This window comes from Rhinopithecus roxellana, chromosome 3 (assembly GCF_007565055.1).
Source record: "Rhinopithecus roxellana isolate Shanxi Qingling chromosome 3, ASM756505v1, whole genome shotgun sequence".
In the NCBI taxonomy this organism is placed as follows: Eukaryota; Metazoa; Chordata; class Mammalia; order Primates; family Cercopithecidae; genus Rhinopithecus; species Rhinopithecus roxellana.
In genome coordinates, this window is record NC_044551.1 from 39,635,180 (window position 1) to 39,662,277 (window position 27,098).

Genomic DNA, 27,098 nt, shown 5'->3' on the forward strand with positions numbered 1-27,098 from the left:
CTTCTATATTCCCCAGCACCCTGCGCTTAACCCCTATCACAGCCCTTATCTCAGTGTGGTGCAAACGTTACACTGGAGGCTCTGGAGCTGAATAAATATATCTTTCTTGTCCTCAGTGGATTCCTCAGTGCCTAGAATAATATCTGGCACTTAAGAGAGTTCAGTTAAATGTTGTTGGAAAAAATAAAACTAACCACAATTAGCTGTTAGATTTGGAAAAGTTCTTAGAGACCATCTAGCCTAACTTCTTTTAACAGTAAGGCTCAGAGAAGCAGAGTCAAGTTCTAATTCCAGATTCTTTACTGAATTGCTGTGCAATCTTAGGAAATACCTTTCCCCTCTGGGTCTCAGTCTTTCCAGATATAAAATAAGAAAAGCACATTCTGTTCCAGCTTTTTCTGACTTTGTCTCCTCTTCCTTCTCATAGGTACTAGGTAGCTCATAGATGCACTGACTGGGTGACTAGGTGAGATGGTGCAGGAAAATATAAGGTCTGGTTCATCCGCTCAAATTGCTCCCAATCAAGTTGAGGACATAAGACATACACAGTGAAGAAGTGCTCAATTAAACGTTCCAGGTGATTCGGTCTTGCTAGGAGATCAAAAAAGAAGAGGTCAGGGAAGCCTGGGGCATCAAGGCTCCTGCAAGAGATAAGCCTTAAGCTGAGAAGGCAGAATTTGCCTGAGCAATGAGGCTGACAGAGAGTGTCCCTCACACAGGGTTGGCTGTCCACACCATGTGACATAAATCACAAGTGCTCACTAGAGGCTCAGGGTGATGCTGATTCCAGTCCTAGCTCTGCCACTAACTGGCCCTGTGCCTTGGACACATTTCTCAGACCTGTTTTCTTGCCCTCACTATGGGAATCTGAATGTCTAGCTTGCAGGGGTTTTGTGAGGATTAAATGTATGTGACAGTATCTAGAACGGTGCCTGCTGCCTAACAGACCATTTTAAGAAATGCCACTTTCTTTTCTTCCTGCTAGCCACATAAATGGACTTGACATGTCACTGGCAAGAACATCAAGAGTACAGCTGGGGCCTGGGGACTGAAGGCTTTTTCTGCCCAACCATTCATAGTCTGTTCACTCTGATGTGACTTGCCCAGTGCCTCATCATAACACACACACACATACACATACACACACACACTTCATGCAAAATCCAAGGGAGAAGGAGAAGGAGAGACTATTTCCAATCCCCTGATCAGATGGAACCAGATTGGGAGCTGTCCATTACCATCATCAGGACAAACAGCTAACACTCAGGCCGGGCCTGGAGTTCTCCCACCACCATGGGACTTACAAGATGTGAGATTATGAGGCCAAATGTCACTTTCTATGGGGCTGGAGAGAGAGGCTGAAATTAAATTATAGAACAATCCTATAAAATACCTTAGAACATTTTATGAAGCTATTGATATTTCTATAGGCAAACAGACCAAGTCATGCATGGTAGGAGGAATTGAGCAGGGGTAAGGGTGAGAGTGGGGAGGAAGCTTGTTTGTTTTAGTTTATCCCTGCTGATAACCGATCAAGACTGATGAGGATTTACAAGCAGCATTTCAAAAGAAAATATTGCATGACCTCGTTTATCCAGCACCCTCAGGGAAAAAGCAATAGCAGGTCCTCATGTGTGGAGATTATTCCTTGGAGGAAAGCATTTAAAGCTGGACTTGAACTGAGGATATTAATCATTTGGGGAACTATAGACCCTTTGGGAGATTCAACACAGAGAGCTATGCCCTTCCTGCTTGGGAAACACAAATATACCCTAAACTCTACTTGTAGTGTCATGCTATTCATGAACTCCAGGTTTACAATGTCTCTGTAACAAAATTTAAAACTTTCTTTTTCTGTTTTTGTTTGTTTGTTTGTTTGAGACAGGGTCTCACTCTGTCACCTAGGCTGGAGTGCAGTGGCATGATCATGGTTCACTGCAGCCTGGACCTCCCTGGGTTCAGGTGATCCTCCGACCTCAGCCTCCTGAGTAACTGGGACTACAGGCTACTGTATAGGCCATCACATGTGCCACCACACCCGGCTACCGTTTGTATTTTCTGGTAGAAACAAGGTCTCATCATGTTGGCCAGGCTGGTCTCAAACTCCTGGGCTCAAGCAATCCTCCCAACTTGGCCTCCCAAAGTGCTGGGATTACAGGCATAAGCCATCGTTCCTGACTGAAAACTTTCTTAATGGAAATAGTTCTTAACTGCATGACCCAGTTTTCTGCTATTGAGATCTACCCATACCATAACAGCTCCTCACATTGTGAATAGAAACTGAATGGACTCTTTCACTTCCTCTAGAAACAGCTGAGGCAATTGAGCAAACTCTTAGCTAGGAGTCAGAACACTTGGGTTCTAGAATCAGCTCTGGACCTGCATTTTCAGAGTGACAATGAGCCAGTCTCAATTCTCCCTGGACTTTAGTTTCTTTATCTGGAAAAAAAAAAAAAAAAGGTGGGAGGTGGGGATGGAGTTTTGACTAGGACAGCCATTCCTAACCTATATTCTATAGAAGATACTCATCATGCACAAACATAAGAATTCCATGGCCAAAATAAACCATATTCTATTCCCTTCTTGAGATGCACACAACTCATCAACATATTAAGGTCTCTGAGAAGTCCTGCAATAAAGAAACCTGTTGTATTTCATCTGGTCTAACATTTCCCTAATTGATTTGACTCATGAATTTCCTTTCAGTGGAATAACTACACTGCAGTCCCATCAGAGAAATATTAACTAAGCACTGAGTTTAGAAGCTAGTAAGATGTGACTCTATGACATCTATTAAACCTTTCCAAACAAATCAACATATGTCACAGTAAGTTATAGAAGGCTGGGATTAAAACAGGATGGGATGAACCCTAGGACCAGCAGGAACAATACAGAATTCTTCTGCTCATCCCTCCTTCACTTCTTGAGAATTAATTATTCTCTTTAGGCAGAATAGTTTGAATGCTCAGACATCAGCTTTGATTATATCCTTTCATTCCTTCAATTTGTCTAGACCAATGACTCTCAAATCTTGGTGTGCCTAAGAAGTACTGTACTATTGGGGTTGAGGGGAAAAGGGGGACTTCAATTTATATGCAATGTATTTTTTCTCTTATTTAAAAAAAATGAAGCAAACATGAAAAAATATTGACAGGATGATGAAAACAAGTGTTTATTACATCCGTCTTTGAACTTTTCTTTAGTTTTATTTTTTTCAAAATAAAGAATAACATTTACATAATCTCATTTCGGGGTTGAATATACCTCATGGGGAATTTAGAGGATTTTCAGGGGTAATTATGACTCCCATGGTTTTTGCCTGATACACACCTTTTATGTCTCACCCCCATATAAGATGCAACCACACTTAATAACATCCTCCAGAAAAGGTTTTACTAACCAGAAATACCCAGGTCCTCCAAAAGTTGATGTCCTTGGGCCTGACACTGCCTTCACCTTGTTGTTTCCTGGCTGTAGGACTATAGGGTCAACATCTTCCTGCGTCAGAAATGGAACGACCCCCGCCTGGCCTATAATGAATACCCTGACGACTCTCTGGACCTGGACCCATCCATGCTGGACTCCATCTGGAAACCTGACCTGTTCTTTGCCAACGAGAAGGGGGCCCACTTCCATGAGATCACCACAGACAACAAATTGCTAAGGATCTCCCGGAATGGGAATGTCCTCTACAGCATCAGGTGAGTTCTGACCAGGTTCACCCACTCCCTCTTCAGAATGTGCCTTACCCCACTACCTTCTGGGCACAGACCTTAAAAGAGGGGCCTAAACAGAGGTGAACAGGCCCTGGTAACCCAACACCTTTGCAGAATAGACAGACCCAGCTCTGTAACTTATACTCAGCAAGTAATAATAAAATACAACGGGATATTTTATTCTAGGAGCCAATGATTTATTATAACCAAGGAGACCAAGAAAGGCATCCTAGAGAAGGTGGGGTTTAAGTTACCCAGCATTTCAATCAAACAAGATAGGAAAGAGTATTCAATCATGATTACCAATAGCAAGAGCTAAGCCTAGAAAATCACAGCAACTTCAAAGTAAATGAGCCTGCCAGTTGGATGGTGTTGCTCACGTTCAAGGCCAGGGCTACTCCATCCCTTCTACAAAATCTATCCCCCAAACTTTGCACTGGGTCTAGGAGTTTAGATTTCCTTCTCCAGATGTGGAGTATCCTTGAGATATTGGTTAGGGGCAAAGCCTTCAGAGTCTGCTGCCACCCCTCTGCACCAAGTCCCTGATCTCCTCTCCTAAGGCATAAGGAAAATGACCAATGTCAAAGAGGTGAAAAAAAAATGACCTTACACATGTAATAATAACAGTTACCATTCATGAGAATTCACTAACTATGCTGGGTACTTTTCATGTGTTATATCTAGCCCTCCTAATAACCCCATGAACCAGGTTTTACTATGCCCATTTTGCAGATTAGACAAATGAGAATCAGAAAAATGTAAGTAACCTGCCAAAGTTTCCAGTTTGTTAGTAGCAGAGCCTAGATTCTAATCTGTATTAGTGTGAATCTGATGCCCTCTCAAAGTCCTACAGCAGTGCATGGCATTCAATAGGCACTCAAATATTTGATCAATATATGAATATGTTTTTATTTCAAAGAACTTAAAAGGGCACTGGTCCTAAATGTCTCCCCCTCCTGCTCCAGTCCTTCGGGGAAACACATTTTCTTTCCTTTGAGTGATGAACCTTAACTGTCCCAGCCTGTGGGAAAGGCTGTATAGATCCTAACCCTCAGGTTTGACCGAACTCGGTCTCTCCCAGGAGCAGGTTGGGTAGGGGAGGAAGCTTAGGAACTTCACCATCAAGAGAAGGCTTGGAGGAACCCACTGCTCATGTGGCCTTCCTCACTCAGGAGCCCACCTTCCCATCTCCCCAAGTAAACATCCAGACTGGAGGAGTGACAGGCTTAGGAAATGGCCACCCAGGTCCGGCTGGCTAGGGGGATGGTAAGGTCAGCCTGCTTGGATTTTGCTGCTGCCAAGCTAGTTTCCTATCTCTAGGAAGCTAAGTCATGGTACAGCATGATAGAAGGACAAATCAGCAGAAAGTGATGTTTCCAAGGTCATTCGACTTCAGGAAATTAACCCAATGTGACAGCTGCCCCACTTTGGAGCTTTTATCTGCAGAAATTCAACTGCATTCACTTTCTCTTCACTGTCTCCCTCCTTCCACTCCCTTCTTTTCCCTCTTCTTCCTCTCCCTCTCCCTTCCATTTTCCCCACTTGCTTCAACCTTATGCTTAAAGGGGCCCAGATCCAGAGCTGTGGGTGTGAGCTGGAGGAAGAAAGTTCACAAAGGGCTATGTACCTCATCACATGTAGCCAAAGTGCCAGTTCATTTCCACTAGAACACCACCAATTATGTGTCTTAGGGTATTGGGGTTGGCTTTTCAGGAGAGCAGTGCTGCCAGCAAACACGTAAGTCAACCCCACCCTGGACTCAGAATCCAAAGGTCAGGACACATGGTTTTGAGTCCTGGCTGATGTATCAGCTTGCTGTGTGACCTCGGATGACTCTCAGCCTATCCCTTTCTGTACCCTGGGTTTCTCACCTGTCACATGAGGGAGTTGGCTTGATGATCTAAGGCTCTTTGGGCTCTGAAAGCCTTTCTTCTCTGTCCCCTGCAGCAGGGACTCAGATGTTGGAAAAGCCTTTCAAGCTGGAGTCTTGTATCTCAGCTTGAGCTGCAGTCCTCGAATTCTGTTAAGGGGACTCCCTCTGGTTCTGAGTCTGTGGCCTCTGTAAGGGTTGAACAACCAAAATAAACAGCTAGCCCAGAATCCTGAGGAGCCCACCCCTTTCCAGTCGACCCCAGCATGAGCCTACTGATGTGAGTCAACTGTGTTTGGACACCCAGAAGGCAGAGGGCCTCTTTGAAATAACCTTTGATGAGCCCTGTGTGTGAAGAAGGTAGCCAAGAACCACTTGCAACACCTGCTGCAGATGCACATGGGTGCTGCTCAACTTAAAATTTGAGCTCTGTCCCTACTTGAGGGCTATGCAGAAGAGTATGGAATGGGGGCAGCCCCTGGCCTCCAGCCAACTTGCTAAAGACAGGTCTCCAGAGGCCAGATAGACTCCAAAAACACCCAGAAGTTCCCTGACTCTGTGTCACTTTAGGCAACCTACTTTTACCTCTCTAAGCCTCCATTTTTCAATCAGTAACTTGGAAATACACACATACTTATTTAATATACACAAGTTATCCACACTCGCCACCACCCAAAGGTGCTGCATCCCAGTAGCCATCGGGGCTTTGTCTAGGCTTGGCAAAGTTGGCTGGGAGACCAGATGGCCACCAGGTCCCAGAGGTGGGGTGGGAAAAGAGGTTTGTCACTACTTCAGGCCTGGGCCCAGCTGGTGGGAGCCACAGCAAGGGCTGTGGGAGCCTGGAGGACAGAGCCTGCCGCCAGGCCCGAGCCCCCAGCTCATCTGCACCTCCAAGGTCAGAGGGCCTGCAGGTCCCCAAAGCATCTGGCTGCACTCTGCTTCCCAGCCTGCTTCTTGCCAGAACTCCTTGTGGATTTTTTATCCTTCAGTTTTGCTAAATTCTCTAATTTGCATTAACAGTTTGTATGTGTGTGTGTGTGTAATTTTCAGGGCTTTCTATATATATAAATCTTGTCACGGCCAGGCACAGTGGCTCACGCCTGTAATCCCAGCACTTTTGGAGTCTGATGTGGGAGGATTGCTTGAGCCTGGGAGTTCGAGACTAACCTGGGCAACATGGCGAGACCCCTGTCTCTACAAAAAAAATTTTTAAAAATTAGCAGGCGTGGTGGCACGTGCCTATGGTCGCATCTACTCTAGAGGCTGAGGCAGGAGAATTGCTTGAGCCTAGAAAGTTGAGGCTGTAGTGAGCCATTATTGCACCATTGCACTCCAGCCTGGGCCACAAAGGGAGATCTCATCTCTCAAAAACAAATAAACAAACAAAAAACACAAGTTCCCTGACCTTCTTTCCCTACCCTGGACAACTGATTTCCTAACAATAACTACAATAGAGGCACAGCCTCCCTGATGTGTGGATCCTGCATCATTCAACTCCCTTCTCTTTCCAGAATCACCCTGACACTGGCCTGCCCCATGGACTTGAAGAATTTCCCCATGGATGTCCAGACATGTATCATGCAACTGGAAAGCTGTGAGTCTCTTGCATGAGTCCTCTAGAAAGAACCAGGCTCCCTTTTACCCATGGGACAGGTAGAAATTCCCACATAGCTGGTCCTAACCACTAGAGCCCAGGATTACTGTAATAACTCAAAATATTCCATGAAGGACTTTGCTTTTAGAAAATGCATTAGAGATATAACTCCCCTTACATTGCCTGAGGACCATGTTTTGGAGCCAGCAGCATTCTCCAAAGGGTCATTGTCCCATGTCTATGGTTAATGTGAATGGAGGAGAAATGACTTGAATGAGTCATGGTCCTTGAACCCACAAGATGTTCACTCCAGCAGGGGAAGTAAACAACTGACTGCACAAATAACTCTAATAAAGGGTGGCAAGTGATTGGTGTGTTGTTAGAAGTACAAAGCACTGTGGCCTCATGGCAGAAAGAGTGCTTCCTTCTGATGGAGAAAGAGAGAGGGTATTGGAGTAGACTTTATGGAGGACCGGGATTTTAACAGATTGGAAAGCTGACTCCTGTGATTGCAAACAGAGAAACCAATCTGACTAACTTAAAAATACAGAAACCAAGGCAGAGCACTTAGGCAACAGGAACTAATGGACCATTTCCTTGGAGTTCTACCCGTGAAGGGAATCAGCACAAACCAATCCTGAACCTCCTGTTATTTCACTCAATAGTTGCTGAAGTGCTGGGGCACAGTCTGGCCTAGCTTGAGTCACCATTTCACACTTTTCTACCCTCTACCCCAGCCAGTGGTTAGTACCACCAAGACAGCATGCAATAGAGTTGTTCCACAGAGGAATATCTGCTGTGAGCAAAAGAGGAGGCTGACAAGGATGGTGTGCAGGTGAAAAGAGCAGATGTCAACAGCATTTCACCATGGGAGTAAGAGGGGGAACAACAGGACAAGCTAATGCAGAAGGTTGGGAAGAGAGGTGGAAGGGCTCTGATGTAGATATAAATAATTAACCTGTTTTTTACCTCTTTTGAGAGGAAAATAAAAAGCAGCCTGGTCTCACAAGTTCCATCAAGTGTCTGATGTTTCTCTCAGTCTCTAACCCTAACCAACCCTGACATGCTTCAAACAAGTGCTTCTGAGTGGTGACTGCTCCTTCTTCTGATCCCATCCCAGTTGGATATACCATGAATGACCTCATCTTTGAGTGGCAGGAACAGGGAGCCGTGCAGGTGGCAGATGGACTAACTCTGCCCCAGTTTATCTTGAAGGAAGAGAAGGACTTGAGATACTGCACCAAGCACTACAACACAGGTAGGTACAAGGGCCATCCTCCTCAGATCCCACCCCCCAACCAGGACCAGAGGTCATTTCAAACACATTCAATCAATGATTCAACAGATCTTATAAAGTACCCATGATGGGCACAGCTCTATTTATTACTTACTGGTTAAAAGAATAGGTTTTGAAACAAAAAAGTGGCTCTGACATTTTCTTCCTATGAGACCTGGAGTGAGTGACTTAAGCTTGGGCCCTACCTAATTACCAGGGAAGCTGGTAAATACAGTCATTATTCCAGGTAGCAGAATGGATCCTATTTCTAAGGCAGAAGTGAAGAACTGATATTGGGAAGACACCTAGTAGTCTCTGTCACAGATGAACTGGCATTTCCAATAGAGCAAAAGTAGAGAGAATGTTCACAATAGACCTCAGCAAGAGGGAGCTGAGAGGTGTCACTGAAGGTTAGTAAATAGTTAGAAAGGGTTCACTAGCCTGTGAGCTATGAGAGGGCAGAGAAGCCACGATGGTGTAGCTCAGCTCTCTGTCTCCCATGCCTTTGTCAGAAGATTGAATATCTGGATGACTGACTGGGGCCAGATCAAGACTGGCTTTGCGTGTCCTGTCTCAGGCTGAGAACAAGCTCGTAAAAGCATGGGAGAAGAAAATCAGTCAGTTGGTATAGCAGCTGAAAGGATGAGTAGGAAGCTGGGGTCTGAACCCAGAAGCACACAGTAGAGAGGCATGGCAGGCCAGCAAGAGGAGGAGGTGAAAGAGAGGGATTGAGAGAAACCATCATAGGCTCTGGTATAATTAGAAAGCCCAGTGAAGGTACAGGCAGCCTGGGCCGCAGTCTGTCTTGGGCAGCTGCCTCTTTCTGAGTCACCTCAGAGATGTTTCAGAACCTCCAAAGATACTCTCTTCATCCCTTGAGCCATAATGGCATTCCCATAGCAGCCATGAAAGCAATGACTCCCAAGTCAAATCACCACAACTGACCCTCACATACCAAGTCTTTTATTCTTCATGCAGCATTTTCTTTTCTTTTTTCTTTTTAGCTTTCTTAAGGTATAACTGACCAATAACAATTGTATATATGGAAGATATGCAATGTGATGTTCTGATATAAATATGCATTGTGAAATAATTACCACACTCAAGCTAAGTAACATATCCATCAACTCACACACTTCTCATTGTGTGTGCATGTGTGTGTGTGTGTCTAGTAAGAACACTTAAGACCTACCCTCTTAAAGACCTAAATTTAAGATTAAGCTAAAATGATAAAACTTCTAGAAAGACATGAGGACAAATCTTCCTAATCTTAGATTTGGCAATAGATTCTTAGATATAACATCAAAAACACAAGCAATAATGAAAGAACAATAGATAGATTTGACTTCATAAATATTAAAAGTGCATCAAAGGACACTATCAAGATAGTGGAGATAAAGAACCCACAGAATGGCAGAAAATATTTGCAAATCATAAATCTGATAGGGGTCAAATATTCAAAATCTATTTTAAAACTCTTAAAATGTGAGGAAAAAAAAAAAAAAAGGCCAGGCATGATGGCTCATGCCTGTAATCCCAGGACTTTGGGAGGCCAAGGCGGGGGGATCACTTGAGGCCAGGAGTTTGAGACCAGCCTGATTAGCACGGTAAAACCCTGTCTCTACTAAAAATACAAAAAAAAAAAAAAAAATTTGTTGGGCATGGTGGCACATACCTGTAATCCTAACTACTCTGGAGGCTGAGACAGGATCCTGATCCCTTGAACCCAGGAGACGGAGGCTGCAGTGAGCTGATATCGTGCCACTGCACTCCAGCCTGAGTGACAGAGTGAGACTCTATCTCAAAAAAGAAAAAGAAAAAAAAAGTAAAAAGGAGATCTACCCTCTTAGCAAATTTCAAGCACACAGGAGACCACTGTTAATTCTAGTCACATTGCTGTACATTAGATCCCCAGAACTTATTCATCTTGCATAAATGAAATTCTGTACCCTTTGGCCAACATCTCCCAATTTCCCCCATCCCTTAGCCTCTAGCAACCACCATTCTACTTTTGGCTTCTATAAGTGTGACTATTTTAGATTCCACATATAAGTGAGATCACACAATATATGTCTTTCTGTGTCTGGCTTATTTCACTTAATATAAAAATGTCCTCCAGCTTCATCTACATTGTCACAAATGGCAGAATTTCCTTCTTTTTTAAGGCTGGATAATGTTTCATTTTCTTTATCTATTCATCCATTGAGAAATATATCATGGTCCAGCAATCCCACTTCTAGATACATAGCCAAAGAAAATAAAACCAGTATCTCAAAGGCATATCTGCACTCCCATGTTCACTGCAGTAATATTCACAATAGCCAAGATATGGAAACAACCTAAATGTACACAGCATATTCTCATTCATTTGACTTGCTCTTCACCATTTTCATTTAAGTGAGAGCTGAACTCCATGCTAGACCCTATGGATGCAAGAAGAAAAGACTGACAAGGCTCTGCCTATAGCTTATAGTCCAGGGAACTCCAGGAAATTCCCTATTGTGCTTCAGTAGATAGGAACTAAGGCCCTACCATAAGACTGGCCCCATCCCAGTTCCAGGGATACATAGACAGGGAGGAGACAAGCTGCCTAGTCTAGTGCAGAAGACAGAGAGAGAGACTGACTTGCCCCCTCACTCACTGTATTATGTCTTGAAGGCTCTGATGATCATGTGAACAGGGCTCAAGGAACACAGAAAAAGAGCAGCATTCTGCCTGGGAGAATCTTCACATTTACACTGCCATGGAGGAGAAGGAAGATTTCTTTAGCTGGTTGTGGGAAGGAATAAGGGCATTCTGGGCAAAGGGATGAGCAAGATCAAAAGCTCAGAAACATGAAAGTTCAGGGAATGCTCAAGGCAAGGGGTGGCATGTAGGGAGTCATGATTAGGGTGAAGAAAGATGGGGAAGGGGATAGAAAGACTGGTTAGAGCTTGATTATAAAGGGCAGGCTAAAGAGTTTGAACTTTTTCCTGTAGGTAATGGGAACTGCCTTGTATGAGGAAAGAAGGATGAGACCAAAGGTTTTATAAGAGGAAATAACAGGATCAAGTCATGTTTTGGGAAGATAACTGGCAGAAAGGTAGAGAAAGTGCCACTTAGTCAGGCCCATTCTTAGCAACAAAATACTGATGATGATGATGATGATGATGATGATGATGATGATGATGGTGGTGATGATGGCAATTGACCATCCTGAACATTTACAATGTATGAGGACTGTGCTAAGTTTTTCATAGGCATCATCTCATTTTATCCTCACATTAATCATATAAGTAACTATATGATGGAGGTATTATTATTATTATCCCCAGTTTACTATACATGAGGAAACATACACAGAACAATTCAAATACTTGTCTAAGGACACGGGTAGTATGAGACTGAACCAGGACTCCAGTCGAGGCTGTTCTAACCCTAGAGCCTTTTGTCCTATTCACCAGGCTACACTGCCTTCTCACTGCAATTTCTTGCAGGTAAATTCACCTGCATTGAGGCCCGGTTCCACCTGGAGCGGCAGATGGGTTACTACCTGATTCAGATGTATATTCCCAGTCTGCTCATTGTCATCCTCTCATGGATCTCCTTCTGGATCAACATGGATGCTGCACCTGCTCGTGTGGGCCTAGGCATCACCACGGTGCTCACCATGACCACCCAGAGCTCTGGCTCTCGAGCATCTCTGCCCAAGGTAAGTCCCATTGCCCAAGAGCACAGAGCACCTGGACAAATAAGGACAGCATCTACTTCCTTGTTCTGCCTAAAACATGGGAAGCAAAGGAATTATTCACTACTTATTTATCTACTATACTTTGCAAGATCCTGCAGATCTTTGCAGGTTCTACACTTTTCTGATCCATCAAACTTTCCACCAGACTCAACATTATGTTCAATACGAGTTGCCAGACATCACATTCTGCTCCACTGTCTACCAACACCAGACACACATTCTGCTTCATTTACTGTTAACACTCAACTTCACATTCTCCTCCATTCACTTTCAGAGCTAAGTACAACATTCTGCTCTTTTCACCATTAATAGTAAATACTGTGTGTCAGGGATCTCCAACACTAATCCCATATCTAGAGATGTGATAGAAAGATTCACAGGACTCAGCATAAAGTTGTATTCGCAGCTAAGATTTATTTATTTTTTAATTTTTTGAATAAAAAAAGGCCTTTATATTCCACCCTTTGAGTTGGGACAACTGGGAGATGGGGAAGAGTTGGAGTGGGATGAAGAACTAGGAGGGCCTCAATGGCTGGAGGCCTAGTCCACTTAGTTTTTGTACTGGAAGAGCTCACTGCCAGTTTCATTGGGAAGACACATGTGGATGAGGGCTTCTGTCACCGAAAAGGGTTCGCAGTTGGTAGAGTGGTGACGGTCTTCAAAGTAACCCTTCTTCTGCTGGTCAACAGTCCAGGGAATGCATATGTTGGCACTACAATTGGCTACACCAGCAGAAAAGTTGTTGATGTTGGAGGTTTCATGGAATCCAGCTAGGTGCTGGGCTTTGTCCAGGCCTCCCTTGGGATCATAGGTGCGGATGTGGTACTGGTGCCACTTGCTTAGTTTCTCAATGGCCTCCTCAATGTACTTCAGACCATTCTCCTCCCACATGGCCTTGGTGCTAAAGTTGGTATGGCAGCCTGTACCCTTCCAGTTCCCAGGAATGGGCTTAGGATCAAAGGTTGCTATCACTCCAAAGTCTTCACATACATGATGCAAAATGAAACAGGCCACTCAGAAATGATCTCCCATGCTGATTCCTTCACAGCATCTGATTTGAAATTCCCACTGGGCAGGTATGACCTCAGCATTAGTCCCCGCCATCTTGACTCCAGCATACAAGCAGGCCTGGTAATGGGCCTCCACAATGTCCATACCATAGGCTTTGTCTGCTCCCACACTGCAGTAATATGGACCTGGGGTCCTGGGAAGCCATTGGAAGGCCAACCAAAGGGGTGCCCATCTGTCCCCATGAGGGGATATTCCTGGTCCATGCCAAACCAGGGGAGCTGGTTGCTCACCATGTCCGTTATCCACTTACAGGTGCACCTCAAATTGGTCTCTGCAGCCTTTCGCTTGTACTTGAAAACTTCACAGAACACCAGCTTGTAGGGTCTTTACTGAAGGTATCCCAAAAACATGGCAGCAAGCACGAAATGCATGTCACTGTTGGCGCCTTCAGACTGTAAAATACTAGAGCCATCAAAATGCCAGGCCAGGCATGGTGGCTCATGCCTGTAATCCCAGCACTTTGGGAGGCCGAGGCAGGTGGATCACCTGAGGTCAGGAGTTTGAGACCAGCCTGGCCAACATAGTAAAACCCCGTCTCTACTAAAAATACAAAAAATTAGCTGGGGGTAGTCGCACACACCTGTAACCTAGCTACTTGGGAGGCTGAGGCGGGAGAATCGCTTGAACCTGAGAGGCCGAGGTTGCAGCGAGCTGAAATCGTGCCATTGCACTCCAGCCTGGGCAACAAGAGTGAAAACTCTGTCAGAAAGAAAAGAAAGAGAGAAACAAAGAAAGAAGGAAAAGAAAGAAAGAGGAGGGAAGAAAGAAAGGAAGGAAGGAAGGAAGGAAGGAAGGAAGGAAGGAAGGAAGGAAGGAAGGAAGGAAGGAAGGAAGGAAGGAGAAAGGAAGGAAGGGAAGGAAGGAAGAGAGAGAGAGAAAGAGAAGGAAGGAAGGAAGGAAGGAAGGAAGGAAGGAAGGAAGGAAGGAAGGAAGGAAGGAAGGAAGGAAGGAAGGAAGGAGAGAGAGAGAAAGAAAGAAAGGCAAGAAAGAGAAAAAAGAAAAGAAAAAGAAAAGGAGAAAGAAAGAAAAAGAAAGAAAGAGAGAGAGAGAAAGAAAGAAAGAAAGAAAGAAAGAAAGAGAAAAGAAAAGAAAAGAAAAGGAAAAAAGAAAAGAAAAGAAAAGAAAAGAAAAGAAAAGAAAAGAAAGAAAAAAGACAAGACAAGATAGAGAAAGAAGAAATTCCACTCAGGCAACTCTTCCACACACTTGGGCTCACTGTCCCAGGTCCGGGTCTTGCAGCGCAGTCCTTCTCTAGTAACATCGATCCAGATATACATGGCCTGGACTTTCTCACCCTGACACAGGGACATGTACACATGCTTAAGCATTTTGTTTAAGTGGCAACGTGCTGAGGCGGTCATGGTGGAAGGTGTTCTAGGTGCCGAGCAGGCAAGCGGGTAAAGGTAGGCTGAGAGAGTGAAGTGAGGAGAGAAGGGGAGGCCACGTGCTGCTCACACACTCCGCTCTTCTCCCATTCTCAGCTCTCCACAGCTAATATTTATTACAACAACATATTCAGAAGATATGGCTAACTCATCGGGGGTTCAAGCAATTCTCCTGCCTCAGCCTCCCGGGTAGCTGAGACTACAGACATGCGCTGCCATGCCTGGCTAATGATTGTATTTTTAGTAGAGATGGGGTTTCACTATGTTGGCCAGGCTGGTCTTGAACTCCTGACCTCGTGATCCGCCCACCTTAGCCTCCCAAAGTGCTGGGATTACTTAATTCAGTTCTAATGCTAAACATAATGTTCCATTTCACTTACTATTAATGCTAGACACCATATACTCCTACATTCACCCCTAGTTGAGGTACAGCATTCTGTGCTTTTCACTGTTAACGATTGATGCTTCATTCTACTTCACTCTCTTTTAATGTTACATGCTGCATTCTACCACATTCACTACTATTGTTTCAGTCGCATTCTGTTCTACTCACTCAAAAATAGACATGATATTCTGCTCTACTATTAATGCCAGACACCACGTTCTGCTTCCTTTAGCCTTCTGCTAGAAACAATGTTTTGCACCATTTCCAATTAATGCTGCTTAACATTCTGTTTTGACATAGAAAAGTTGAAAGAATATACAATAAACACCCTCACACCCTTTACCCAGGTTCACCAGTCATCTTTTCCCACATACACTTTCTCAGTATAGGTAGACAGACGGATAAATAGATAGACAGATAGGCAGGTAGGTAGGTAGATGCAATTTTTGCTGATTCAACAAAGACATGGCAATTCACCTCAAAATAAGGAAGGAGAATCACAATGACATTATCACATCTTTAAAAATTAACATTAATTCAATGGTTATTACTGAATTAGAAATAATTCAATTTGAAATAATTCAATAATGTCATCTAATACAGGACCTTTATTTAAATTCTCCCAGTTGTCAAAAAAGTCATCAGAAAATATGATGAGGGATCCAATCAAGGATCCAATTCATATTGCACACGGTTGCTCTATTTTGTCTCTTTTAACCTAGAACAGTCTCCTAGCTGTTTTTTGTTTTTCATGACACTGACTGTTCCATTAACTTTTAATGTGAGACACAACATTCTGTTTCATCTGCCATCAGCAGTAGACACCACACTCTCCTCTATTCACCCTTACAACAAAACTCGACAATATGCTCTCTCCAGCATTCACACTAGACCTCAAATTCTGCTACATTCACCACAAATGCTTGAATCCACATTCTCTGATCACTATTAACACCTGACAACACATTCTGCTGTGTGCTATTGTAACAGCAGACTTAATGTTCTGCTTTCTTTTCCTTATGCTAGATTCAACATTCTGCTCCACTCACTATTAATAGTTGATGCCACATTCTTCTCTACTTATGGTTTACACTAGACTCAACATTCTGCTGCACTCGTGGTTAACAATATTTGGCTCCATATGTTATTAACACTCCACCTTCCCCTTCATTCATACTTTTTATTTATTTGCCTTTTTAAGTATTAGATTTAGTTCCTTTTAGTATATTCACAAAGTTGTACAACCCTATCTATACAACTGCCTGTAGATAGTATCTAATTCCAGAACATTTTTATCACCCGGAAAGAAAATCCATACCCTCCAACAGTCACTCCTCATTCTCCACTCCCAAGAGCCTCTGGTAACGATAAATGGATACTTACTACCTGTATAAATCTGCCTTTTCTGGACGTCTCGTATAAATGTAATCATACAATATGTGGCCTTTTATGATTGGCTTTTTTCATTTAGTGTTTCAAGGTTCATCCATGCTGTAGAATGCATCAGTACTTCATTCCTTTATATGGCTGAATAATATTCCATAGTATAGAGATATCACATTTTGTTATCCATTCAGCAGTTAGGCATTTGGTTTATTTTCACTTTGGCTATTATAAATAACGCTGCTGTGAACATCTGTGTACAAGGTTTTGTGTGGACCTGTTTTTAATTCTCAAAGGTATATAACTAGAAGTGAAACTGTTGTGTCACATGTACTACATGCTTAACTTTTTGAGGAACTGCCAAACTGTTTTCCAAAGCAGCTATACCATTTTATGATCCCACCAGGGTTCCAATGTCTCCACATCTTCACAAACATATATTATTAACTGGTTTTTTTTAACTGTAGCCATTTAGTGCATGTGAAATGGTATTGCATTGTGATTTTGATTTGCATTTTGCTAATCAATAATAATGCTGAGCATCATTTCATGTGCTTAGTGATCACTTCTATATCTTCTTTGGTGAAATGTCTGCATTTCTGCTCCACTCACTATTAAAATCTTTTGGTCACTTTTGTTATTTATCTTATTATTGAGTTGTAACCGTTCTTTATGTATTCTGGATTTTAGACCTTTGTTAGATATATGATTTGCGCATATTTTCTCTCATTCTATGTGCTGTGGTTTAGATTCTTGTCTCTTCCAAACCATATATTCAAATTTAATCCCTAACATTGGAGGTGGGTCCTAATGGAGGTGTTTGTATCATAGGAGTGGATTCCTCATGAGTAGATTAATGCCTTCTTTCAGGGGTGAGTTCTCACTATATTCATTGTTAAAAAGAGCCTGGCCACAGGTAATACACCTATGTAACAAACCTGCATGTTCTGCACATGTATCCCAAAACTTAAAGTAAAATTAAAAAATAAATAAAAATTTTAAAAATGATTTTAAACAAGAGCTTGGCATCTCCCATCCACTTCTTACTTCCTCTCTCACCATGTGATCTCTGTACATGGCTTCCCTTCACTTTCTACCATGAGTGGAAGCAGCCTGAGGCCCTCACCAGATGCCCAATCTTGAACTTTTCCAGACATCAGAATTGTGAGCCAAATAAACCGTTTTTTCTTTATAAATTATCCCATCTTAGATATTCTTTTGAAGTAACACAAAATGGACTAAGACTCTATGGGTTTTCTTTTCACTTGATTGATAGTATCATTTATGCACAAAGGTTTTTAATTTTGATAAATTCTAATTTATCTCTTTTTTCTTTTGTTGCTTATGCTTTTGGTGTCTTTTTTTTTTTTTTTTTTTTTTTGAGATGGAGTATTGCTCTGTCACCCTATCACCCAGGCTGGAGTGCAGTGACACAGTCGCTGCTCACTGTAACCTCTCCCTCCCAGGTGCAAGCGATTCTCCAGCCTCAGCCTCCCGAGTAGCTGAAATTATAGCCATGCACTACCACGCCTGGCTGATTTTTTTTTTTTTTTTTTTTTTTTTTTTTTTTAGAGACAGAGTCTCACTCTGTCTGTCGCCCAGGCTGGAGTGCAGTGGCACGATCTCGGCTCACTGCAAACTCCGCCTCCCAGGTTCATGCCATTCTCCTGCCTCAGCCTCCCAAGTAGCTGGGACTACAGGCACCCGCCACCACGCCCGGCTAATTTTTGTATTTTTAGTAAAGACAGGGTTTCACCATGTTATGCAGGATGGTCTTGATCTCCTGACCTCATGATCTGCCCGCCTCAGCCTCCCAAAAGTGCTGGGGGATTACAGGCCTGAGCCACCGCGCCCAGCCACAACGCCTGGCTAATGTTTATATTTTTAGTAGAGATGGGATTTTGTCATGTTAGCCAGCCTGGTCTCAAACTCCTGACCTCAAGTGATCTGCCTGCCTCAGCCTCCCAAAGTGCTGGCATTACAGGCGTGAGTCACTGCTCTTGGCCTTGGTGTCATTTTTTAGAAACTATTGCCTAATCCAAGGTCATGAAGATTCGTACCTCTATTTTATTCTAAGAGTTTCATACTTTAGCTCTTATGTTTAGGTCTTTGGCACATTTAGATTTATTTATATATGTGATGTGAGGGAAGAGGTCCAACCTCATTTTTTTTTTTTTTTTTTTTTTTTTTTTTGAGACATAGTCTCACTCTGTCACCCAGGCTAGAGTGCAGTGGCATGATCTTGACTCACTGCAACCTCCACCTACTGGGTTCAAGCAATTCTTCTGCCTCAGCCTCCCGAGTAGCTGGGATTACAGGCATGTGCCGCCACACCTGGCTAAGTTTTGTATTTTTACTAGAGATGGGGTTTCACCATGTTGGTCAGACTGGTCTCAAACTCCTGACCCCAGGTGATCCGCCTGCCTCGGTCTCCCAAAGTACTAGGATTACAGGTGTGAGCCACCATGACCAGTCCAACTTCATTCTTTCACATGTGAATATCCAGTTGTCCCAACACTGATTTTTGAGAAGAGTATTATTTTCCCTGTTGAATTGATACCCTTCTCAAAAAAATCAATTAACCCATAAATGGATTGGCTTACTTCTGGACTCTCAATTCTATTCCATTGATCTATATGTCGGTCCTTTTGTCAGTACTACACTGTTTTGATTACAGTAGCTTTGGAGTAACTTTTAAAATCTGGAAGTGTGAGTCCTCCAACTTTGTTCTACTTTTTCAAGATTGTTTTGGCTACTCTCTGTCTTTTGCATTTGCACACAAATATAAATTTTAGAAGCAGCTTGTCAATTTTTGAAATGAAAAAAATAGCTGGAGTTTTAATAAAGAATGCATTGAATCCATGAACTAATCAGGGGAGTATTGCCATCTTAACAATATTATGTCTTCCAATCCATCAACATGGGATTTCTTCCCATTTATTTAGGTCATCTTTAATTTCTTTCAAGAAAGATTTCTAGTTTTCAGTGTACAAGTCTTGCACCTATTTTGTTCAATTATATAACAGGTGTTGTACAGATATATTCTTTTAAGCTATATAAATTGAATTGTTTTTAAGTTTAATTTTTAAATTCTAGTCCATAAAAATACAATTGATTTTTGTATGTTCATCTTGTATCCAATAACTTTGCTGAACTCATTTATTAACTCTAAGTCTTTTATACATCCTTAGGATTTTCTTTATACAAGACCATGTGATGTACAAATAGAGATGGCTTTACTTTTTCCTTTCTCACCTAGATGTCATTTATTTCTTTTTCTCACCTCATTTCCCTGGCTAGATCTCCCAGTACAATGAAGAACAGAACTGGTAAGAACAGATATTCCTGTCTCATTCCTGATCTTACATAGAAAGCTTTCAATTTTTCACTATTAAGCATGAGTTTAGCTGTGGGTTTTACAAAAATGCCCTTTACAGTTTGAGGAAGTTTTCAATTATTAATTTGTTGAGTATTTTTACCAAGAAAGGTGTTGAATTTTGTCAAATCCTGTTTCTGCATCTATTTAGAGGATCATGTGATATTTTTCCTTTATTTTATTCATATGGTGACTGATTTTTGTATGTTCAACCAACATTGCATTCCTGGGATACATCCCACTCACTCATAATGTGTAATCCTTTTTCATACGTCACTGGATTTGGTTTGCTAGTGTTTTCTTGAGGTTTTTTTTTTTTTTTTTTTGTCTATATTCATAAGAAATATTGATATTTAGTTTTCTTTATTGTGATGTCTTTGGTTTTGTTGTCAGGGTAATAATACTAGCTTCTTAGAATGAGTTGGGAAATGTTCTATCCACTTCCACTTCTCTGAGAGAGTATAAGAAGGATTTGTGTTAATTCTTTAAGTGTTTGGTAGAATTAATGAAGGAAGCCATCTAGTCCTGGACAATTCTTTGTCGAATTTTTATTACTAATTTAATCTCCTTACATGTTATGTGTGTATTCAAATTTTCTTTTTCTTTTTTAAGATGGAGTTTTGCTGTTGTCACCCAGGCTGGAGTGCAGTGGCACGATCTTGGCTCACGGCAACCTCTGCCTCCTGGGTTCAAGCAATTCTCCTGCCTCAGCCTCCCAAGTAGCTAGGTTTACAGGTGCATGCCACCATGGTTGGCTAATTTTTGTATTTTTAGTAGAGATGGGGTTTCGCCATGTTGGCCAGGCTGGTCTCAAACTCCTGGCCTCAGGTGATCCGTCCATCTTGGCCTCCCAAAGTGCTGGGATTACAGGCAAGAGCCACCATCCCTGGCCTCTATTTCTTTTTGAGTCAGTGTCTTTTTTTTTTTTTAGGAATTTGACCACCTCATTTAGGTTATCATATTTATTGGCATACAGTTGTTCAAAGTATTCCCTTATAATCCTTTTTATTTCTGTAAAGTCAATGATAATGTCCCCTCTTTCACTCTTTATTTTAGTAATTTGATTCTTCCCTCATTTTTTTCTTGAACGGTATAGTTAGAAGTTATTCAATTTTGCTAATTTTTTCAAAGAATCAAGATTTGGTTTCACTGATTTTCTCTATTATTTTTCTACTATTTTACTTATTACCATTCTAATCTTTATTATTTTCTTCCTTCTGCTTGCTTTGACTTTAGTTTGCCCTCCTAGTTTCTTAAGGTGCAAAGTTAGGTTATTGATTTGGGACCTTTCCTCTCTTTAAAACAGGTGTTTACAGCTATACACTTCCCTCTAAAAATGATTTTAGCTGCATCTTATTAGTTTTGGTATGTTGTGTTTTTAGTTCGTCTCAGAGTATTCCTTAATTTATGTTTTATTTATTCTTTGATGCATTAATTCATTTTTGTGAGTTTTCCAACTTACTTTTGGTTATTTATTTCTAATATTTCATTGAAATCAGAAAACATATTTGGTATGATTTCAACTATTTTAAGTCTGAGACTTGTTCTATGCATAATATATGGTTTATTCTGAAAATATTCCATGTGCACTTCAGAAGAATGTATATTCTTCTGTTATTGGGTGGAGTGTTCTATAGGTGTTTCTTAGGTCTAGTTGGTTTACAGTGTCATTTAAATTTTTCATTTCCTTGGCAATCTTCTAATTGTTCTATTCATTATAAAAAGCAAGGTTTTGAAGACTCCAAGTATTATTGTTGAATTATCTATTTATTGCTTCAATTCAGGCAGTTTTGCTTCATACATTTTGGGACTCTGTTGTTAGATGCACAAATGTTTATAATTGTTATATTTCTTGATGGATTAACTCTCTTATTATCAAATGCTCTTCATCTCTTAATAACAATTTTGTTTTCCTAAAGATTGTTTGGTTTGTGGGTTTTTTTTTCTGATGTTGGTATAATCACCTACAGGCCTCTTTTGGCTAGTGTTTACATGGTACATTTTTTTCCATTCTTCTACTTTTATCCTACTTGTGTCTTTGAATCTAAAGTGTGTCTTTTATAGACAGTATGTAGTTGCATTTTATTTTTTAATCGAGTCTGACAATCTCTTTCAATTAGTTTGTTTAGCCTATTTCCACTTAATTTAATTAATGTAATAAAAAATGCAATTTGGTATCATTTACATCTGCTATTGTGTTGTTTTCTATATATATCTTGTCTTTTTGTGTCTTTGTTCCTCTGTTACTGCCTTTTTGCATTAAATATATGTTTTTGTGAGTGCAGTTGCTCATGCCTATAATCCCAGCACTTTGGGAAGCTCAGGCAGGTAGGTTGCTTGAGTTCAGGAGTCCAAGACCAGCCTGGCCAACATGGTGAAACCCCTCCTTTACAAAAGATACTTTTAAAAAAATAGCTGGATGGAATGCTATACAGCTGTAGTCCTAGCTACTTAGGAGGCTGAAGTGGCAGGATTGCTTGAACCTTGGAAATTGAGGCTGCAGTAAGCCATGCTTGCAACACTGCACTCCGGCCTGGGTAACAAAGCAAGACCTTGTCTCAAAAACAAACAAACAAACAAACAAAAAACACTATTTTCTACTGTGTCATCTTAATTCCCTGGTCATTTCTTTTACTATTTTTTTTTTTTTTTTTTTTTTTTTTTAGTTATTTTTTTCATGATTGCCTTGGGGATTACAATTTCATCTTATTTCAGAAACATCTAAATCAGATTATTAATATTAACTTAATCACAACAGTGTCTTAGTTTACTTGGACTGCTAAAACAAATGCCACAGATTTGGTGGTTTAAACAATAAAAATTTATTTTTCATAGTTCTAAAACCTGGGAAGTCCAAAATCAAGGTAGCAGCTAATTCAGTTGCTGGTGAAGGTTCTCTTTCAAGTTTGCTGATGACCACTTTCTTGCTTTGTCCTAACATGGTAGAGAAAGAGTTCTAGTATCTCTTCCTCTCTAATTCCTACTGAATTAAGGCCCCACCTATAAGATCTCACCCTAAAGATCTCACCTCTAAGATCTAACCCTAACCCCAACCCTAACTCTAACCTAATCACTTCCTTATAGGCCCTGTCTCCAAATACAGTCATATTGGGAGTAAGGACGTCAACATATGAATTTTAGGGGCACACAAACATTCAGTTCATAACAGTACACAAAAAACTTTGCTCCTATATAGCTTTCTTTACACTGCTATTATCATACAAATTACATCTTCATTATATGTTGATTAATACAGGTTTATAATCATTGCTTTACTCAGTTGTCCTTTAAATCACATAGGAGAAAAAAGTTACAAACAAAAACTACATTTTTTCATATTGTCTTGAATATTTACCTATGCAGTTACCTTTACTAATACTCCTTATTTCTTCATATGAATTTGAGTTATTGTCTAGCATCCTTTTATTTCAGCCTAAAGGACGTCCTTTAGTATTTCTTGTAGGACAGATCTGCTAATGGAAGTATCTCAGCTTTTGTTTACCTAAAAATATATTTTTCATTTTTAAGGGATACAGAATTCTTGAGAAAAATTGGCAGTCTTTTCCTTTCAGCACTTTGAAAATGTTATCCCACTGTCTTCTGTACCCCATGGTATTAATGAGAACACAACTGTTAATCAAGAATCCCTTGTACAAAAGAAGTTGCTTCTCTTTTGCTGTTTTAAGATTCTGCCTTTGCAGGAGAATTTCTTGAACCTGGGAGGTGGAGATTGCAGTGAGAAGAGATCTAGCCATTGCACTCTAGCTTGGGCGACAGAGCAAGACTCCATCTGGAAAAAAAAAAGATTCTGACCTTGTCTTCTGACATTTTGATTAGGATGTGTCTAGGTGTGGAGCTCTTTAAGTTTATCTTACTTGGAGTTCCCTGTGCTTCTTAGATGTATAGATTACTATTTTTCAACAAATTTGATAAGTTTTCAGGCACTTTTTTTTTTTTTTTTTTTTGAGACGGAGTCTCGCTCTGTCACCCAGACTGGAGTGCAGTGGCCGGATCTCAGCTCACTGCAAGCTCCGCCTCCCGGGTTCACGCCATTCTCCTGCCTCAGCCTCCCGAGTAGCTGGGACTACAGGCGCCAGCCACCTCGCCCGGCTAGCTTTTTGTATTTTTTAGTAGAGACAGGGTTTCACCGTGTTAGCCAGGATGGTCTCGAACTCCTGACCTCGTGATCCGCCCGTCTCGGCCTCCCAAAGTGCTGGGATTACAGGCTTGAGCCACCATGCCCGGCCTCAGGCACTATTTTTTAAAATATTCTTTCTCTTTCTGTCTCCACTGCAGATTCCTATTAAACATTATGTTGGTGCATTACATGGTTTCCCACAGGTTTCTGGGGCTGTTTATTTTTCTTCATTCTGTTCCTCAGATCATATAATCTAAAATTCACTGATTCTTCTTTAAGTTTCCTGATTCTTCTGTCTTCTTAAATCTACTGTTGATTCCATCTCGTTAAGTTTTCATTTCAGTTATTTTACTTTTCAACTCCAGAATTTCTATTTCATCATTTCTTTTCTTGAGATGGACTCTCGCTCTGTTGCCCAGGCTAGAGTGTGGTGATACGATCTCAGCTCACTGCAACCTCTGCCTCCTGTGTTCAAGCAATTCTCCAATCTCAGCCTCCCGAGTAAGCTGGGATTACAGGCAACCACCACCATGCCTGGATAATTTTTGTATTTTTAGTAGAGATGAGATTTCACCATGTTGGCCGGGCTGATCTCAAACTCCTGACCTGAGGTGATACACCCGCCTCAGCCTTGCAAAGTGTTGGGATTACAGGCTATCATTTCTCTTTACTAATATGCTATAATTTGTGAGACACTGCTCTCATATTTTCCTTTAGCTGTTTAGACATAGTTTCCTTTAGTTTGTTGAACATACTTAAAATAACTGATTTAAAGTCTTTGTCTACTAAGTCCAGTATCTGGGCTTCCTCAGGGTCAGCTTCTTTTGACTACTTTTCTCCCTATGTATGAGTCATACTTTCCCCTTTTTTGCATGTCTTAGAATTTTTGTTAAAACTGGACTTTTTTTTTTTTTAAGTTCTGGGATACATGTGCAGAACATGCAGGTTTGTTACATAGGTATACATATGTCATGGTGGTTTGCAGCACCCATCAACTCATCATCTACGTTAGGTATTTCTCCTAATGCTATCCCTCCACTAGCACCCCACCACCCAATCGGCCCTGGTGTGTGATGTTCCCTGCCCTGTGTCCATGTATTCTCACTGTTGAACTCCCACTTATAAGTGAGAACATGCAGTGTTTGGTTTTCTGTTCTTGTGTTAGTTTGTTAAGAATAATGGTTTCCAGTTTCATCCATGTCCCTGCAAAGGATATGAACTCATCCTTTTTATGGCTGCATCATATTCCATAGTGTATATGTGACACATTTTCTTTATCTAGTCTATCACTGATGGACATTTGGGTTGGCTCCAAGGCTTTGCTATTGTGAACAGTACTGCAATAAACATACGTGTACATGTGTCTTTATAGTAGAATGATTTATAATCCTTTGGTTATATACCCAATAATGGGATTGTTGGTCAAATTCTAGTTCTAGATCCTGGAGGAATTGCCACACAGTCTTCCACAATGGTTGAACTAACTTACATTCTCACCAACAGTGTAAAAGCATTTCTATTTCTCCACATCCTCTCCAGCATCCATTATTTCCTGACTTTTTAATGATGGCTATTCTAACTGGTGTGACATGGTATCTCACTGTGGTTTTGATTTGCATTTCCCTAATGACCAGTGATGATGAGCTTTTGTTCATATGTTTGTTGGCCATATAAATGTCTTCTTTTGAGAAGTGTCTGTTCATATCCTTCACCCACTTTTTGATGGGGCTTTTTCTTATAAATTTGTTTAAGTTCTTTACAGATTCTGGATATTAGCACTTTGTCAGATGGAAAGATTGCAAAAATTTTCTCCCATTCTGTAGGTTGCCGATTCACTCTGATGATAGTTTTTGTTGTTGTTGTTGTGTTTTTTGGGTTTTTTTGTTTGTTTTTTTGGTTTTTTTGCTGTGCAGAAGCTCTTTAGTTTAATTAGATCCCACTTGTCAATTTTGGCTTTTGTTGCCATTGCTTTTGGTGTTTTAGTCATGAAGTCTTTGCTCAGGCGTATGTCCTGAATGGTATTGCCTAGGTTTTCTTCTAGGGATTTTATGGTTTTAGGTCTTACATTTAAGTCCTCAATCCATCTTAATTTTTGTATAAGGTGTAAGGAAGGGGTGCAGTTTCAGTTTTCTGCATATGGCTAGCCAATTTTCCCAACACCATTTATTAAATAGGGACTCCTTTCCCCATTGCTTGTTTTTGTCAAGATCAGATGGTTGTAGATATATGGCGTTATTTCTGAAGCCTCCGTTCTGTTCCATTGGTCTATATATCAGTTTTGGTACCAGTACCATGCTGTTTTGGTTACTGTAGCCTTGTAGTATAGCTTGAAGTCAGGTAGTGTGATGCCTCCAGCTTTGTTCTTTTTGCTTAAGATTGTCTTGGCTATGCAGGCTCTTTTTTGGTTACATATGAAATTTGAAGTAGTTTTTTTCTACTTCTGTGAAGAAAGTCAGTGGTAACTTGATAGGGATAGCACTGAATCTATAAATTACTTTGGGAAGTATAGCCATTTTCACAATATTGATTCTTCCTATCCATGAGCATGGAATGTTCTTCCATTTGTTTGTGTCTTCTCTTATTTCCTTGAGCAGTGGTTTGTAGTTCTCCTTAAAGAGTTCCTTCACATCCCTTGTAAGTTGTATTCCTAAGTATTTTATTCATTTTGTGGCAGTTGTGAATGGGAGTTCACTCATTATTTGGGTCTCTGTTTGTCTATTATTGGTGTATAGGAATACTTGTGATTTTTGCACATTGATTTTGTATCCTGAGACTTTGCTGAAGTTGCTTATCAGCTTAAAGAGATTTGGGGCTGAGACGATGGGGTTTTCTAAATATACAATCATGTCATGTGCAAACAGAGATAATTTGACTTCCTCTCTTCCTATTTGAATACGCTTTATTTCTTTCTCTTGCCTAACTGCCCTGACCGGCACTTCTAACACTATGTTGAATAGGAGTGGTGAGAGAGGGCATCCTTGTCTTGTGCCGGCTTTCCAGGGGAATGCTTCCAGATTTTGCCCATTCCGTATGATATTGGCTGTAGGTTTGTCATAAGTAGCTCTTATTATTTTGAGATGCATTCCATCAATACTCAGTTTATTGAGAGTTTTTAGCATGAAGAGGCGTTGAATTTTATCGAAGGCTTTTTCTACATCTATTGAGCTAATCATG

At 41.1% G+C, this 27,098-nt stretch overlaps 1 protein-coding gene and 1 pseudogene across 3 annotated transcripts in view; one reads left to right on the top strand and one right to left on the bottom strand.

Moving 5' to 3' along the window:
- GLRA1 (glycine receptor alpha 1) overlaps nt 1-27,098 on the top strand; it is a 99,860-nt gene that overhangs the window by 59,509 nt on the left and 13,253 nt on the right. For all 3 annotated transcript variants that reach the window (XM_010358647.2, XM_010358649.2, XM_010358650.2), the window contains 4 exons: nt 3,478-3,701; nt 7,098-7,180; nt 8,301-8,438; nt 11,933-12,147. In XM_010358647.2, the coding sequence (XP_010356949.1) occupies nt 3,478-3,701; nt 7,098-7,180; nt 8,301-8,438; nt 11,933-12,147 (660 nt within the window). The remainder of the gene's footprint in view (nt 1-3,477; nt 3,702-7,097; nt 7,181-8,300; nt 8,439-11,932; nt 12,148-27,098) is intronic.
- LOC104658585 lies at nt 12,678-14,618 on the bottom strand (annotated as a pseudogene).